Source organism: Anomaloglossus baeobatrachus, chromosome 4, assembly GCF_048569485.1.
Source record: "Anomaloglossus baeobatrachus isolate aAnoBae1 chromosome 4, aAnoBae1.hap1, whole genome shotgun sequence".
In the NCBI taxonomy this organism is placed as follows: Eukaryota; Metazoa; Chordata; class Amphibia; order Anura; family Aromobatidae; genus Anomaloglossus; species Anomaloglossus baeobatrachus.
In genome coordinates, this window is record NC_134356.1 from 664,151,371 (window position 1) to 664,165,971 (window position 14,601).

The 14,601-nt window shown below is 44.4% G+C and overlaps 1 protein-coding gene across 4 annotated transcripts in view; it reads left to right on the top strand.

Annotated features, from left to right (window-relative positions):
- The window catches only part of LOC142304328 (deoxyhypusine synthase-like), a 93,754-nt gene extending 79,170 nt beyond the window's left edge, over positions 1-14,584 (top strand). For 2 of the 4 annotated variants that reach the window (XM_075346606.1, XM_075346607.1), the window contains exons 11-19: positions 7,017-7,226; positions 7,727-7,840; positions 7,925-8,046; positions 8,121-8,217; positions 8,295-8,381; positions 8,514-8,619; positions 8,857-8,960; positions 10,980-11,105; positions 14,124-14,584. In XM_075346606.1, the coding sequence (XP_075202721.1) occupies positions 7,017-7,226; positions 7,727-7,840; positions 7,925-8,046; positions 8,121-8,217; positions 8,295-8,381; positions 8,514-8,619; positions 8,857-8,960; positions 10,980-11,105; positions 14,124-14,222 (1,065 nt within the window). In that variant the 3' untranslated portion in view covers positions 14,223-14,584. Of the gene's footprint in view, positions 1-3,182; positions 3,286-7,016; positions 7,227-7,726; positions 7,841-7,924; positions 8,047-8,120; positions 8,218-8,294; positions 8,382-8,513; positions 8,620-8,856; positions 8,961-10,979; positions 11,106-14,123 lie in introns of those variants that run through there. The other 2 variants (XM_075346609.1, XM_075346610.1) reach the window with 2 other exon arrangements.
- Positions 14,585-14,601: the final 17 nt, after the last annotated feature.

The following is a 14,601-nucleotide window of genomic DNA, read 5'->3' on the forward strand; positions in this document are numbered from 1 at the left end:
ATATACACCTGTAATATACTACACCTCAATATAGCACACCTGTAATATACTACACCTCCATATAGTACACCTGTAATATACTACACCTCAATATAGCACACCTGTAATATACTACACCTCCATATAGCACACCTGTAATATACTACATCACTACACCCCTATATAGCACACCTGTAATATACTACACCTCCATATAGCACACCTGTAATATACTACACCTCAATATAGCACACCTGTAATATACTACACCTCCATATAGCACACCTGTAATATACTACACCTCAATATAGCACACCTGTAATATACTACACCTCAATATAGCACACCTGTAATATACTACACCTCCATATAGCACACCTGTAATATACTACACCTGCACCCCCATATCACACACACTACACCCCATACAGCCTGCACCCCCATATCACACACACTACACCCCCATATGTCACACACCCTGCCCACATATCTCACCCTGCCTGTACCCCCAACTTACCCCTCTCAAACACTCTGCACCCCTTCACATCCTTTTGTCAGTCTGCAGCCCTCATATGCCACTCACCCTGCAGCTCCATCTTCCCTCATATGCACTCACCCTGCAGCCCCCCTCCCCCTCATGTCCCCTCTTTTCTTATTACCAGTCATCATGTGTCCACATCTCCTTCAGCATTCAGCATGTCTTGCTTTCTCCCCGGCAATCCTGTCTCCTCCCACACAGTCACATGGGCGTGACATCATCGCAGGTCCTGGAAGATGAATTATTCCGTCTGCTCTGCTGTGCTGCTCCTTCTCCTGCACTGACTGTGCGGACCTGCACAGGATCTCTCCCTACTCGGCATGCTGCAGCCCGGCTCCACTGCACCGGCTGAAGACGGCCGGGCCGGTCACAGAGAGCAGGCGGGCCGGATGTGGCCCGCGGGCCGCCCATTGCCCAGGTCTGCTCTAGAGGCAAGCTAAGCAGAAACTATCACCAGCAATTACCTAAGCTAGGAGGGAAGTCTTTATAGCAGAGCTAATTAGCAATAGATAACAGCTGACTATAACTTTCATTTAGAGTTCGGGAGACCAGAGGATCTACTTAACCCTAGCAGAGCTGGAAAAAGAAGAATCTGTACAGCCAACAGTATTAACCTGAGCAATTGTGTATGAAGCCCTGCGCTGTGATCTCCTGACGCCAGAAATAGAAGGGACCACTCTCCGTCATGGTACCCTCGTAACACTCGGTAGCTCTTTGTACCTCTACTGTAGAAGTCCTGGCTGGTGACCAGTTCATCCGGCGTTATTTTAATGCCTCTATTTACTATACTGATAGCTGAACCATTTTTCTTTTTTTGTAACCTTTGGTGTTACCCCTATTTCCTCATAGACTATGAGCTTGCGAAGTCGGCCCCCACTCCTCTTGGAATACATTGAACTATATGTTCGTCTGTAAAGTCTCATAGTGTTTGTACAAGTACCCCGAGTCATATATTGCTGCGGACTATGTTGGCGCTATTGAAATAATAATTATTATTATATTACCCGCATCTAACCAATCTTAAATGCTCCCTCAAAGATCAGTTCAGATACTTCCCTACGTCCTAACCTTTGCTGTCACATTTTTTCAATCCTGAGTATGTGACTTTCCTGATGCAAGTGCAAAATGAAATGCACAAGGTTGGGATGTATGGGGAATTTCAAGTCAGTACCCAATCCTCAGGGCCAGAAGGCCACAGCAAACGTCAGGGATTGGTGGCCTTCATTTACTGAAGCTCAAAGACAGCTCCTTTTGCTCCTGGATCCCACTTGCACTGCCACCCTAGTTATCACCCGGAGCCTCAATTGAGCTCTGTCCCACCCCTTGTTTGAGGAACCTGATGACCACCCCTTTTCTTTTCACTGTGATGAATGGATTGATTCCCTTATCTCTTGCACATTGCCCTCCATTCCCTGCCCTGTAAAAGTATATTGGTGGCGAATAGATGTGTCCCAGGACACTCTTTGCTCATTCAGCAATGTTCTTTTAGGAGAGCAGTGGCTTCCTCCTTCAGTCCTGCCATGAACACTCTTGTTGTTCACGGACCTCTTGATAGTGGACTTGTGAACATTAGGAAATGTGAGAAAGGCCTTTAGTTGCTTAGAGGTAACCTTGGGTTCCTTTACTATTATATGCCTTGCTCTTGGAGTGATCTTTGTGGGTTGACCACTCCACTCCTCGGTAAGGTAATAATAGTCTTGAACGTTCTCCATTTTTATATAATTTGACTATGGACTGTGGGAGTCCAAACTCTTTGCAAATGGTTTTGGCACCTTTTCTAGTCTTCAGAAAGCTCCTTTGCTCGTCTTGTGATACTCTTGATCAGACTTTGGTCCATCCCTCTTCTTTCAGGGTCTCCCGCGATGTTGATACAATTGACAGTGCGATGTGGGCAGGAGGCCTGGTGCCGGCGCTGGCCCTGGTTCCTCCCCTGACTGATGGACCCCCGCGTGGTCTGCCGCCGTTGACGGTACAGCACTGCATGGATGGTGAAATTAGTCTGGTGTTTTCAATCGCCTTTTATCCTAAGGGTTCACATACTTTTGGCTCAGACACGTGATATTGGATCATTTCCCTCTAATATTTGTGAGGCAACTTAGTTCTTTACTTTTAGGACTTGTGTGAAAATCTGATGTTATTTTAGGTCAAATTTATAGATGTGGAGAATTTTGAAGGGTGCACAAACTTAATGTGATTAATCATTGCATTGGCAATGCCGGGGTGTACAGTGCCTATGTGGGAGATGGTGCAGGGCCGGGCACTTATGGCTCCTCGTGTTGCCCATAGCAACCATGCCCTCACATTCATGGCAGCAATATACGGGCACCGGTGCTGGCAGTGCTGCTGAATGGTGAGTCTCACCAGTGGCCGCTCCATAGACATCATGGGACTTTTGCCTGTACCTGGCACCACGAGATTAGGGGATAAGACTTGTGCCCCACAGTATCTGGGCAGCGGCCCCCCTATGTGCTGCCCTCAGCTCCGCACCACCAGGTGCAAGTGGACAAGAGTGCGGCAGCAGGGAGCGCACTCCTCACCGCGGGACCATAGAGTGGTTGCCGGGCAACAAGTAGGAGCTAGAGAGCCGGAAACTAGGTAAGCTCCGCCCCCTGGTGTTACCCGGCTAATCCAGGGCGTGGTTACCTGATTTCGTCGAATCTTACAGCGCCGATCTGTACTAGCTCCGCCCATTGGCCCGCGCGGCCTCACCGGCTTCCGTAATCCGTACCGAGGAGAGCGAGACATGCGAGCGGCTCAGTGCGATGGACGTAAGTGATGTGCATACGGTGTGTGTATGTGATGTATATACTGTGTGTATGTGATGTGTATACTGTATATACTGTATGTATATACTGTGTGTATGTGATGTATATACTGTATGTATATACTGTGTGTATGTGATGTATATACTGTATGTATATACTGTGTGTATGTGATGTATATACTGTATGTATATACTGTGTGTATGTGATGTATATACTGTATGTATATACTGTGTGTATGTGATGTATATACTGTATATACTGTGTGTATGTGATGTATATACTGTATGTATATACTGTGTGTATGTGATGTATATACTGTATATACTGTGTGTATGTGATGTATATACTGTGTGTATATAATGTGTGTATATACTGTGTGTATGTGATGTATATACTGTATGTATATAATGTGTGTATATACTGTGTGTATGTGATGTATATACTGTATGTATATACTGTGTGTATGTGATGTATATACTGTATGTATATACTGTGTGTATGTGATGTATATACTGTATGTATATACTGTGTGTATGTGATGTATATACTGTATGTATATACTGTGTGTATGTGATGTATATACTGTATGTATATACTGTGTGTATGTGATGTATATACTGTGTGTATGTGATGTATATACTGTATGTATATACTGTGTGTATGTGATGTATATACTGTATGTATATACTGTGTGTATGTGATGTATATACTGTATGTATATACTGTGTGTATGTGATGTATATACTGTATGTATATACTGTGTGTATGTGATGTATATACTGTGTGTATGTGATGTATATACTGTGTGTATATAATGTGTGTATATACTGTGTGTATGTGATGTATATACTGTGTGTATATAATGTGTGTATATACTGTGTGTATGTGATGTATATACTGTATGTATATAATGTGTGTATATACTGTGTGTATGTGATGTATATACTGTATGTATATACTGTGTGTATGTGATGTATATACTGTATGTATATACTGTGTGTATGTGATGTATATACTGTATATACTGTGTGTATGTGATGTATATACTGTGTGTATATACTGTGTGTATGTGATGTATATACTGTATGTATATAATGTGTGTATATACTGTGTGTATGTGATGTATATACTGTATGTATATACTGTGTGTATGTGATGTATATACTGTATGTATATACTGTGTGTATGTGATGTATATACTGTATGTATATACTGTGTGTATGTGATGTATATACTGTATATACTGTGTGTATGTGATGTATATACTGTATGTATATACTGTGTGTATGTGATGTATATACTGTATGTATATACTGTGTGTATGTGATGTATATACTGTATGTATATACTGTGTGTATATACTGTGTGTATGTGATGTATATACTGTGTGTATATACTGTGTATGTGATGTATATACTGTATGTATATACTGTGTGTATATACTGTGTGTATGTGATGTATATACTGTATGTATATACTGTGTGTATGTGATGTATATACTGTATGTATATACTGTGTGTATATACTGTGTGTATGTGATGTATATACTGTATATACTGTGTGTATATACTGTGTGTATGTGATGTATATACTGTATATACTGTATGTATATACTGTGTGTATGTGATGTATATACTGTATGTATATACTGTATGTATATACTGTGTGTATGTGATGTATATACTGTATGTATATACTGTATGTATATACTGTGTGTATGTGATGTATATACTGTATATACTGTATGTATATACTGTGTGTATGTGATGTATATACTGTATGTATATTCTGTGTGTATGTGATGTATATACTGTATGTATATGTGATGTATATACTTTGTGTGTATACTGTATGTGTGTATATATACTGTATGTATATACTGTGTATAATTAATGTATGTGTGTGTGTGTATATATATATATATACACTGTATATACTGTGTGTATATGTGATGTTTATACTTTGTGTTTTCTGTATGTGTGTATAAATATATATTGTATGTATATACTGTGTGTATGTGATGTATATACTGTGAGTATAATTAATGTATGTATATCCTGTGTGTATGTATATGTGATGTATATACTATGTGTGTGTATATACTGTTTGTATATACTGTATGTATGTGATGTGTAAACTGTGTATATACGGTATTTGATTTGTATACTGTGTGTCTATAGACTGTATGTATATACGATGTATATACGGTATGTGTGGTGTATATATGTCTGTGTGAGATGTGGGTGTGTGTAATATATCTGTGTTGTGTGATGTGTGTGTATTCTGTATGGGTAGTGTGTATATACTGTGTGTGCATTGTGTTGCGTGTATATACTGTATGTGTACAACAACAGACGAAGTGGAGGAAAGCTTGACACGCCCAATGGAATAGGTCACCATACATCCATGGAGTGCAACGATATGAAGTCCGCCAGGTGGACTATTACTTGAATAGAAGGAAAGGATATCGGCACATCCAGCATAAAATAATTTCTTTCTTTATTTTCACATGGTATTAAAACACTCCATCCATATTCAGAAGACCCTAATACTAGATACTGTATGTGTGTATATACTGTGTGCATCTGTTGCATGTATATACTGTATGTGTGTATATACTGTGTGATGTGTGTGTATTCTGTATGGGTAGTGTGTATATATTGTGTGTGCATTGTGTTGTGTGTATATACTGTGTGCATCTGTTGCATGTATATACTGTATGTGTGTATATACTGTGTGCATCTGTTGCATGTATATACTGTATGTGTGTATATACTGTGTGCATCTGTTGCATGTATATACTGTATGTGTGTATATACTGTGGTATATGTATACTGTGTGATATGTATGAATCTGTGATATATATGTGATGTGTGTATCTAATATATAAAGCTCAGTGTATGTATGTGTGTGTGTGTGTATATATGTGTGTGTGTGTGTATGGATGTCCGCTAAAGGAATCCGCACCGTCGCATTTACAATCACGAAATTTTGCACAGACACTCCATGTGACTCAGGGAACGTCATAGACTATGTTTGGGCGGGAAAATTTAACCCCGCGCTTTCCAGTTACGTTACAAAATACTACAGCCATTAAACTGAATGTAGCTGGGAGCTATAGTAGGCTATAAATAGCAACTGTCAGTGGTTGCTATAGGAACAAAATAAACTGTTAGTATAAGATAGGATAGAGAGAGACAGAAAAAGACAGACAGACATAGAAAGACAGACCAGGCAAAGAGACAGCCCTGAAAAGAGACAGCCGGGCAAAGAGACAGATGCCCAAAAGACAGCCCGGGCAAAGAGACAGCCCGGGCAAAGAGACAGATGCCCAAAAGACAGCCCGGGCAAAGAGACAGATGCCCAAAAGACAGCCCGGGCAAAGAGACAGCCCGGGCAAAGAGACAGCCCGGGCAAAGAGACGGAGAGAGACAGACAGATACAGAGATTGAGACAGATAGACTGATGCAAATACAGAGAGATAGAAACAGACAGACAGCGACAAACAGAGAGACTGGGAGAGAGACAGAGAGACAGTTACTATCACGGGCAACGCCGGGTACTACAGCTAGTATATTATATATACATGTGAAGTGTGTACAGGGACATTGAGCGCTGACATTTCAGTACTGATCCCTGAAACCTCCCATCTGGAGATTTGTGCTGCATTCTGCTTTCAGCTCTGGGGTGGAGCGTCGTTATCAGACATCTTGTGTTTTTCCCCTTCATCTCAGGCCCAGATCACCACCATGGCTGAGGAGCTGCCCAAAGATGCCAAAGGGGCGGTGCTAATGCCCAGCGACTCCCTGCCAGAAGGAACTCCCCAGATCCGCGGATACGATTTTAATCGTGGGGTGAACTACGAGGCCTTGCTGCAGAGTTACCTGACAACCGGATTTCAGGCCACACACTATGGGCAGGCGGTGCGGGAGGTCAACAACATGGTGAGTGTCTGAAGCGTCATGACCCCGGGCCTCCCCTGACATCAGATGCATCCAAATGTATAGCTGCGACATCTCATGACCCAGTGGCCATGTGCACAGGTTTAGTATTTGCAGCAGATTTTTCTGCAAAAGATGCATTGCTGGCAGGAAAAACAATGCGGAAAATATTCGTAAAAAAAATGAATGCCACCCATCAGCATGCATCCTCACAAATACTTAATGTAACGTCTTCCAAACCCTGCAACGTGTTCACAATGCTGGAAGGAGTCTGTGATCAGCAGATCAATACTGACCTCCCCGATTCCCCGCCATTTGTTTCTACTTTCTGTCCCCAACTCCACACACAGGAAATGCCTGCTCTGCCAATCAGTGGCTGCAGCTGGGACGCGCCTCCTCCACTTATTGGCTGAGCAGCATTTCCTGTGTGTAGAGGCGGGACCAGGAAGTAGAGAGCGCAGGGATAACTGGCATTTATTACAATTTTTTGTTTCTTCGTACAGATTGACACTAAGCTGTCCTCCCCTGGCGGATGCATCATCTTACTGGGGTACACCTCCAACCTGATCAGCTCGGGGGTCCGGGAGACTATCCGGTACCTGGCGGAGCACAAGATGGTGAGCGCATGGACACATCCGTATCTAAATACTGTATGCATGTGTATATATATATGTATATATGACGGTCCGTTTTCTGTCCAGGTGGATATTATTGTCACCACCGCTGGTGGGATAGAGGAGGACTTGATCAAATGTCTCGCACCTACATATCTAGGAGACTTCAGCCTGAAAGGGGCAGAGCTGAGGCCAAAGGGCATCAATAGGTGAGTGTGCATCAAACAGGGGCAGATTCGGGGTTCACCCCGCCATTACTGACCTTGTACCCAATTTCTCACAGGATCGGTAATCTCCTGGTTCCTAATAATAATTACTGCCTGTTCGAGGAATGGATAACGCCGATACTAGATCAGATGGTGCTAGAACAAGACACGGAGGTGAGGGCAGGATGGACTCCGGGGCGGGGAGGGATCCTGGATCTATACCTTCAGCTCATTAACATGCTTCTCTGCAGGGAACTAAGTGGACACCGTCTCAGATGATCGCCCGACTAGGAAAGGAAATTAATCACCCCGATTCTGTATATTATTGGGCCCAAAAGGTAAATCTTAGAAAAAGAGAGATGTGCAGTGTGGAACCTACGGAGCGGCGGGAGGGCTGAGATACAGGACATGGAGTCCAGTGGGAGGAGCCATATCCCGCTTATCTGATGATGATTTTCTCTCTCTGGCAGAACAATATTCCGGTATACAGCCCGGCCCTCACAGACGGATCATTGGGGGACATGCTGTATTTTCACTCCTACAAGAACCCAGGGTTGAAGTTGGACATTATTGAAGGTGACGTTCCCGATATTCTCATTAATAACCTCGCTCACAAGCCTGATTGTACCCATGGTAGGGGGCAAGGAACCACCTGGAGCTGTTTATGGTGGTCTGTATTCTGTCTATGGAGGGTCAGATACAGATCACCTGTACTGCGCGCAGTACCCTGGGGGGGGCGCTCCTCTTGCCCCTTTAAACCTAGAATATTGATATATATTACAGTAAGGGTCATTGTTCCTGTTTTTTTCTTAGACATTCGGCGGCTGAATTCTTCGGTGGTGTTTGCTAAGAAGACGGGAATGATTATTTTGGGAGGAGGACTGGTGAAGCATCACATCTGCAATGCCAACCTTATGGTACGTGTAGTCTGGCACCCATAGAGCTGAGCATGTGATATATATATATTTTATATATATTAAGAAAAAATATTATATATATAGTGCCTACAAGTAGTATTCAACCCCCTGCAGATTTAGCAGGTTTACACATTCGGAATTAACTTGGCATTGTGACATTTGGACTGTAGATCAGCCTGGAAGTGTGAAATGCAGCAAAAAAGAATGTTACTTTTTTTTTTTTTTTTTTAAATTGTGAAAAGTTTATTCAGAGGGTCATTTATTATTCAACCCCTCAAACCACCAGAATTCTGTTTGGTTCCCCTAAAGTATTAAAAAGTATTTCAGGCACAAAGAACAATGAGCTTCACATGTTTGGATTAATTATCTCTTTTTCCAGCCTTTTCTGACTAATTAAGACCCTCCCCAAACTTGTGAACAGCACTCATACTTGGTCAACATGGGAAAGACAAAGGAGCGTTCCAAGGCCATCAGAGACAAGATCGTGGAGGGTCACAAGGCTGGCAAGGGGTACAAAATCCTTTCCAAGGAGTTGGGCCTACCTGTCTCCACTGTTGGGAGCATCATCCGGAAGTGGAAGGCTTATGGAACTACTGTTAGCCTTCCACGGCCTGGACAGCCTTTGAAGGTTTCCACCCGTGCCGAGGCCAGGCTTGTCCGAAGAGTCAAGGCTAACCCAAGGACAACAAGGAAGGGGCTCCGGGAAGATCTCATGGCAGTGGGGACATTGGTTTCAGTCAATACCATAAGTAACGTACTCCACCGCAATGGTCTCCGTTCCAGACGAGCCCGTAAGGTACCTTTTACTTTCAAAGCGTCATGTCAAGGCTCGTTTACAGTTTGCTCATGATCACTTGGAGGACTCTGAGACAGACTGGTTCAAGGTTCTCTGGTCTGATGAGACCAAGATCGAGATCTTTGGTGCCAACCACACACGTGACGTTTGGAGCCTGGATGGCACTGCATACGACCCCAAGAATACCATCCCTACAGTCAAGCGTGGTGGCAGCATCATGCTGTGGGGCTGTTTCTCAGCCAAGGGGCCTGGCCATCTGGTCCGCATCCATAGGAAGTTGGATAGCACGGCCTACCTGGAGATTTTGGCCAAGAACCTCCACTCCTCCATCAAGGATCTTAAGATGGGTCGTCATTTCATCTTCCAACAAGACAACGACCCAAAGCACACAGCCAAGAAAACCAAGGCCTGGTTCAAACGGAAAAAATCAAGGTGTTGCAGTGGCCTAGTCAGTCTCCTGACCTTAACCCAATTGAAAACTTGTGGAAGAAGCTCAAGATTAAAGTCCACATGAGACACCCAAAGAACCTAGATAACTTGGAGAAGATCTGCATGGAGGAGTGGGCCAAGATAACTCCAGAGACCTGTGCCGGCCTGATCAGGTCTTATAAAAGACGATTATTAGCTGTAATTGCAAACAAGGGTTATTCCACAAAATATTAAACCTAGGGGTTGAATAATAATTGACCCACACTTTTATGTTGAAAATTTATTAAAATTTAACTGAGCAACATAACTTGTTGGTTTGTAAGATTTATGCATCTGTTAATAAATCCTGCTCTTGTTTGAAGTTTGCAGGCTCTAACTTATTTGCATCTTACCAAACCTGCTAAATCTGCAGGGGGTTGAATACTACTTGTAGGCACTGTATATAATATTTTTCTAATATATATATATATATATATATATATATATATATATATATATATAATTATATTATTATAAAATATTTTTTATATATATATAATATTTTATAATATATATTTTCTAATTACATTATTAGAAAATATTATATATATATATATATATATATATATATATAAAATGTGTGTGTGTATGAGGCCAGCTGGGGGATTCTGGGGTCAGTGGGTTCTAGTTCTTATCTATTAGATCAAAACCCATTGATGGAAAAGCAAGTTCTGAGCTTTCTATCTGTAGTGGAGACTTATACTCCGCAAGCAGCAACTCGCCATCATCCCTAATGTTTTTTCCTTTTTCTGCAGAGAAATGGCGCAGATTATGCTGTTTATGTGAACACAGCCCAGGAATTTGATGGATCGGACGCGGGAGCGAGACCAGACGAGGCGGTGTCCTGGGGAAAGATCCGAATGGATGCTAATCCGGTTAAGGTAAGGACGTGTTACTTGACTCTATTCTACCCTCATGAAAGAGGAGCAATATGTCTACTGCCCTCAACATAAAACCCTCGCCTGTAGTGTTATACAGAAAAGTTACTAAAGACTAGAATACCGCCCCCGTCTATGTAAAAGAATCAAACACTATAATACCGCCCCCGCCTATGTAAAATTATGCAAGTACTATAACACTGTTCCCTTTTATGTAACAAAATACAGCTAATATAATACCGCCCCTTCTTATATGAAAGAACTACTGTAATACCACCCCCGCCTGTGTAAAAGAATAACTATAATAACTATTTATATATTATATATAAGGCTGTGTGCACACATTGCGTTTTTTCCTGCGTTTTGGCTGCGTTTAAAACTGCAGCATGTCATAGTCAAAATGCATGTGTTCTGCTTCCCCAGCAAAGTCTGAGAATGTAGCAAATTCCATGAGCACGGTGCTTTTTTTTTTTTTTTCTTTAGGCAGCGTTTTGGATGCCAAATATTTGATAAAATCAATGCGTTTAAAAAAGCAGAGTGTCACTTCTTTTGTGCGTTTTGCTTGCATTTTCCACCCATAGAAATGAATGAGGTGTGTCATAATTCAACAAAATGTTTAGCTGTGCGCTTGCACTGCATTTTTGTTGCGTTCTGCATGCTTTTTTGACAAACAAAACGCTGGTCCGTCTCTCCTTCTCACCCCCACTTTCATACTCACCGATCACGGGCGCGGCGCTGCACGGCGTCCACACTGCTCCGGCGGCTTCTTCTGCTTTTGAAAATGCCGGCCGCTCATTATTCCATCTCGTATTTCCTGCTTCTCCCGCCCACCGGCGCCTATGATTGGTTGCAGTCAGACGAGCTCCCACGCTGAGTGACAGCTTTCTCACTGCAACCAATCACAGCCGCCAGTGGGCGGGTCTATATCGTGCAATAAAAATAATCCGAAAAATACTGTATTTAAACACACTTTTCCTCCCAAAAATTTGGGAGGAAAATGAGGGGTGTGTCTTAAAATTCGAATATAGCTTTACCTGGGGGGCCTGTCTGTGCGGCGATCGGATGGCCGGGTGCCTGTGCCTGCGTGCAGGCGGCAGCCGGGTGCCTGTTGGTGCTGGCTGCCACTCTGAGTGCGGGCGACTGTGCGGCAGGTTTCCCAGTGTCTCCGCGGTCCCAGTTTCAAATGATGGCGCTGGGAGCGGGTGCAGATGGAGCTCTTAAATGAGAGCTCCATCTGCGCACACACCACTCTAGGAGTCAGCGCGTGTGCAGATGGAGCCCTTGGATGAGAGCTCCATCTGCGCATGCGCCGCTCTGGGAGTCAGCGCGTGTGCAGATGGAGCCCTTGGATGAGAGCTCCATCTGTGCACGCGCCGCTCTGGGAGTCAGCACGTGTGCAGATGGAGCCCTTGGATGAGAGCTCCATCTGTGCACGCGCCGCTCTGGGAGTCAGCACGTGTGCAGATGGAGCCCTTGGATGAGAGCTCCATCTGCGCATGCGCCGCTCTGGGAGTCAGCACGTGTGCAGATGGAGCCCTTGGATGAGAGCTCCATCTGCGCATGCGCCGCTCTGGGAGTCAGCGCGTGTGCAGATGGAGCCCTTGGATGAGAGCTCCATCTGTGCACGCGCCGCTCTGGGAGTCAGCACGTGTGCAGATGGAGCCCTTGGATGAGAGCTCCATCTGCGCATGCGTCGCTCTGGGAGTCAGCGCGTGTGCAGATGGAGCCCTTGGATGAGAGCTCCATCTGTGCACGCGCCGCTCTGGGAGTCAGCACGTGTGCAGATGGAGCCCTTGGATGAGAGCTCCATCTGCGCACGCGCCGCTCTGGGAGTCAGCGCGTGTTCAGATGGAGCCCTTGGATGAGAGCTCCATCTGCGCATGCGTTACTCCAGGCGCTATCATTTGAATCGGGAGCGCGGACACTGGGACACTCACCTGCTGTTGCTGCCGCTACTGACCTGCCGCCGTGCCTGCCAGCACAGCCTCTGCCTCCTGTGACCCCGCTTCACCACCACTGCGGCCCCCCTCCGGTAAGACAACACTGGCGTTTAAGACGGACCCCATTTTTATTACCTTTATTTTTTTTTTACTCTAAATTTGGGGTGCGTCTTATAAAGTGAAAAATACGGTAATTAAAAAAAAAAAAAACGGCTTGTGGTCCCCCCCAATTTTCATACCAAACTGTAGTGAAAAGTAAATAAACACCAAAAAAACTTTATTTGAAATTTAAAAAAAACACCCTCTTTCACCACTTTAATTCCCAAACAGCCTTCCAGGTAATTCACACGAGGTCCCACGATGCTTTCAGCTCTTCTACATGAAGCTGACAGGAGTGGCCATAGAACACGACCGCTCTTTGTGAGCGCCACGCAGCAACTTAAGTGAGTTCCGCTATCAGCGGTGACGTCACTCAGGTTACCTGCGGCTACTGCTGGATCCTCGAACTGTGACAGCAAGTTGCCCAAGTGACTGATGTGAACTGCTTAATCAGCGATGCTCTCACTCAGGTGATTTGCGGTCTCGGGTGGAGGACTCCAGCTGGCTGTGGGTAACCTGAGTGATGGCACCGCTGATTGCACGGCTCACTTTAGTCACTCGGGACTTGCGGTCACCGCAAATCAGGCTGCAGCACACAGACAGAGCCGCGTGATGACAATGAAGTTCATTATGATTGCGCGGTTCTGTCTCGCAGCCAGCCATGCTCTATGGGGATGTAGCAGAGCTGAGTGGGACCGCACTGTCAAAAATGCATCAGTCTGCCAGATGGTGCATTTTTTTCTGTACTTGACAGAACGCAGCGTGCGCACATACCTTAATACTGCCCCCTTCTATGTAAAAGAATACAACTAATATAATACCGCCCCGCATGTGATTTTTATACTGCCTCCCCCCGTGTACAACACTACAACTGCTATCCTATTACACCTATATTAGTGAAAGTACATGAACCTATTTAATGATTTCATAGATTAAAGATTTCACCATAGAGCGGTATAATTCTTGTAATGTTCGTCTGCAGGTGTACGCTGATGCCAGCCTGGTCTTCCCCTTGCTTGTCGCACAGACATTTGCCCAGAGACACGCGGATTTATCCGGTCGAGAGAAGGAGCAGGACTGATGATGCACAGACCTGTGTCCGTTCCGGTTTGCACGCTGCATGCTGCGCTCCTGGCTGTCCATCCGTCCGTCGTATTGAGCTTCCATCCTCTGCTGCCTCGCGGAAGTGACATAGAGATGACCCAGGCGTCAGATTAGCGCATGTTACCGTGTGTAGCTATACCGCGCTGTGTCCGCGCAGCACATGTATACCTGTGTAGGAAAATATTCAGCCACCCATCGCTCCCCCTCTGGTGACTGGAGTGTATGGGAGGTGTAGTCCTAGAATATGATGAGCAGGGCTGTAATGTTATACAGCAACTAATGTTATTATGTATTTAAGTTATGTGTCTGTGGGAGGAGGGCGGGGAACGGGGGAGGGAAGAATAAAGGATTGTTTC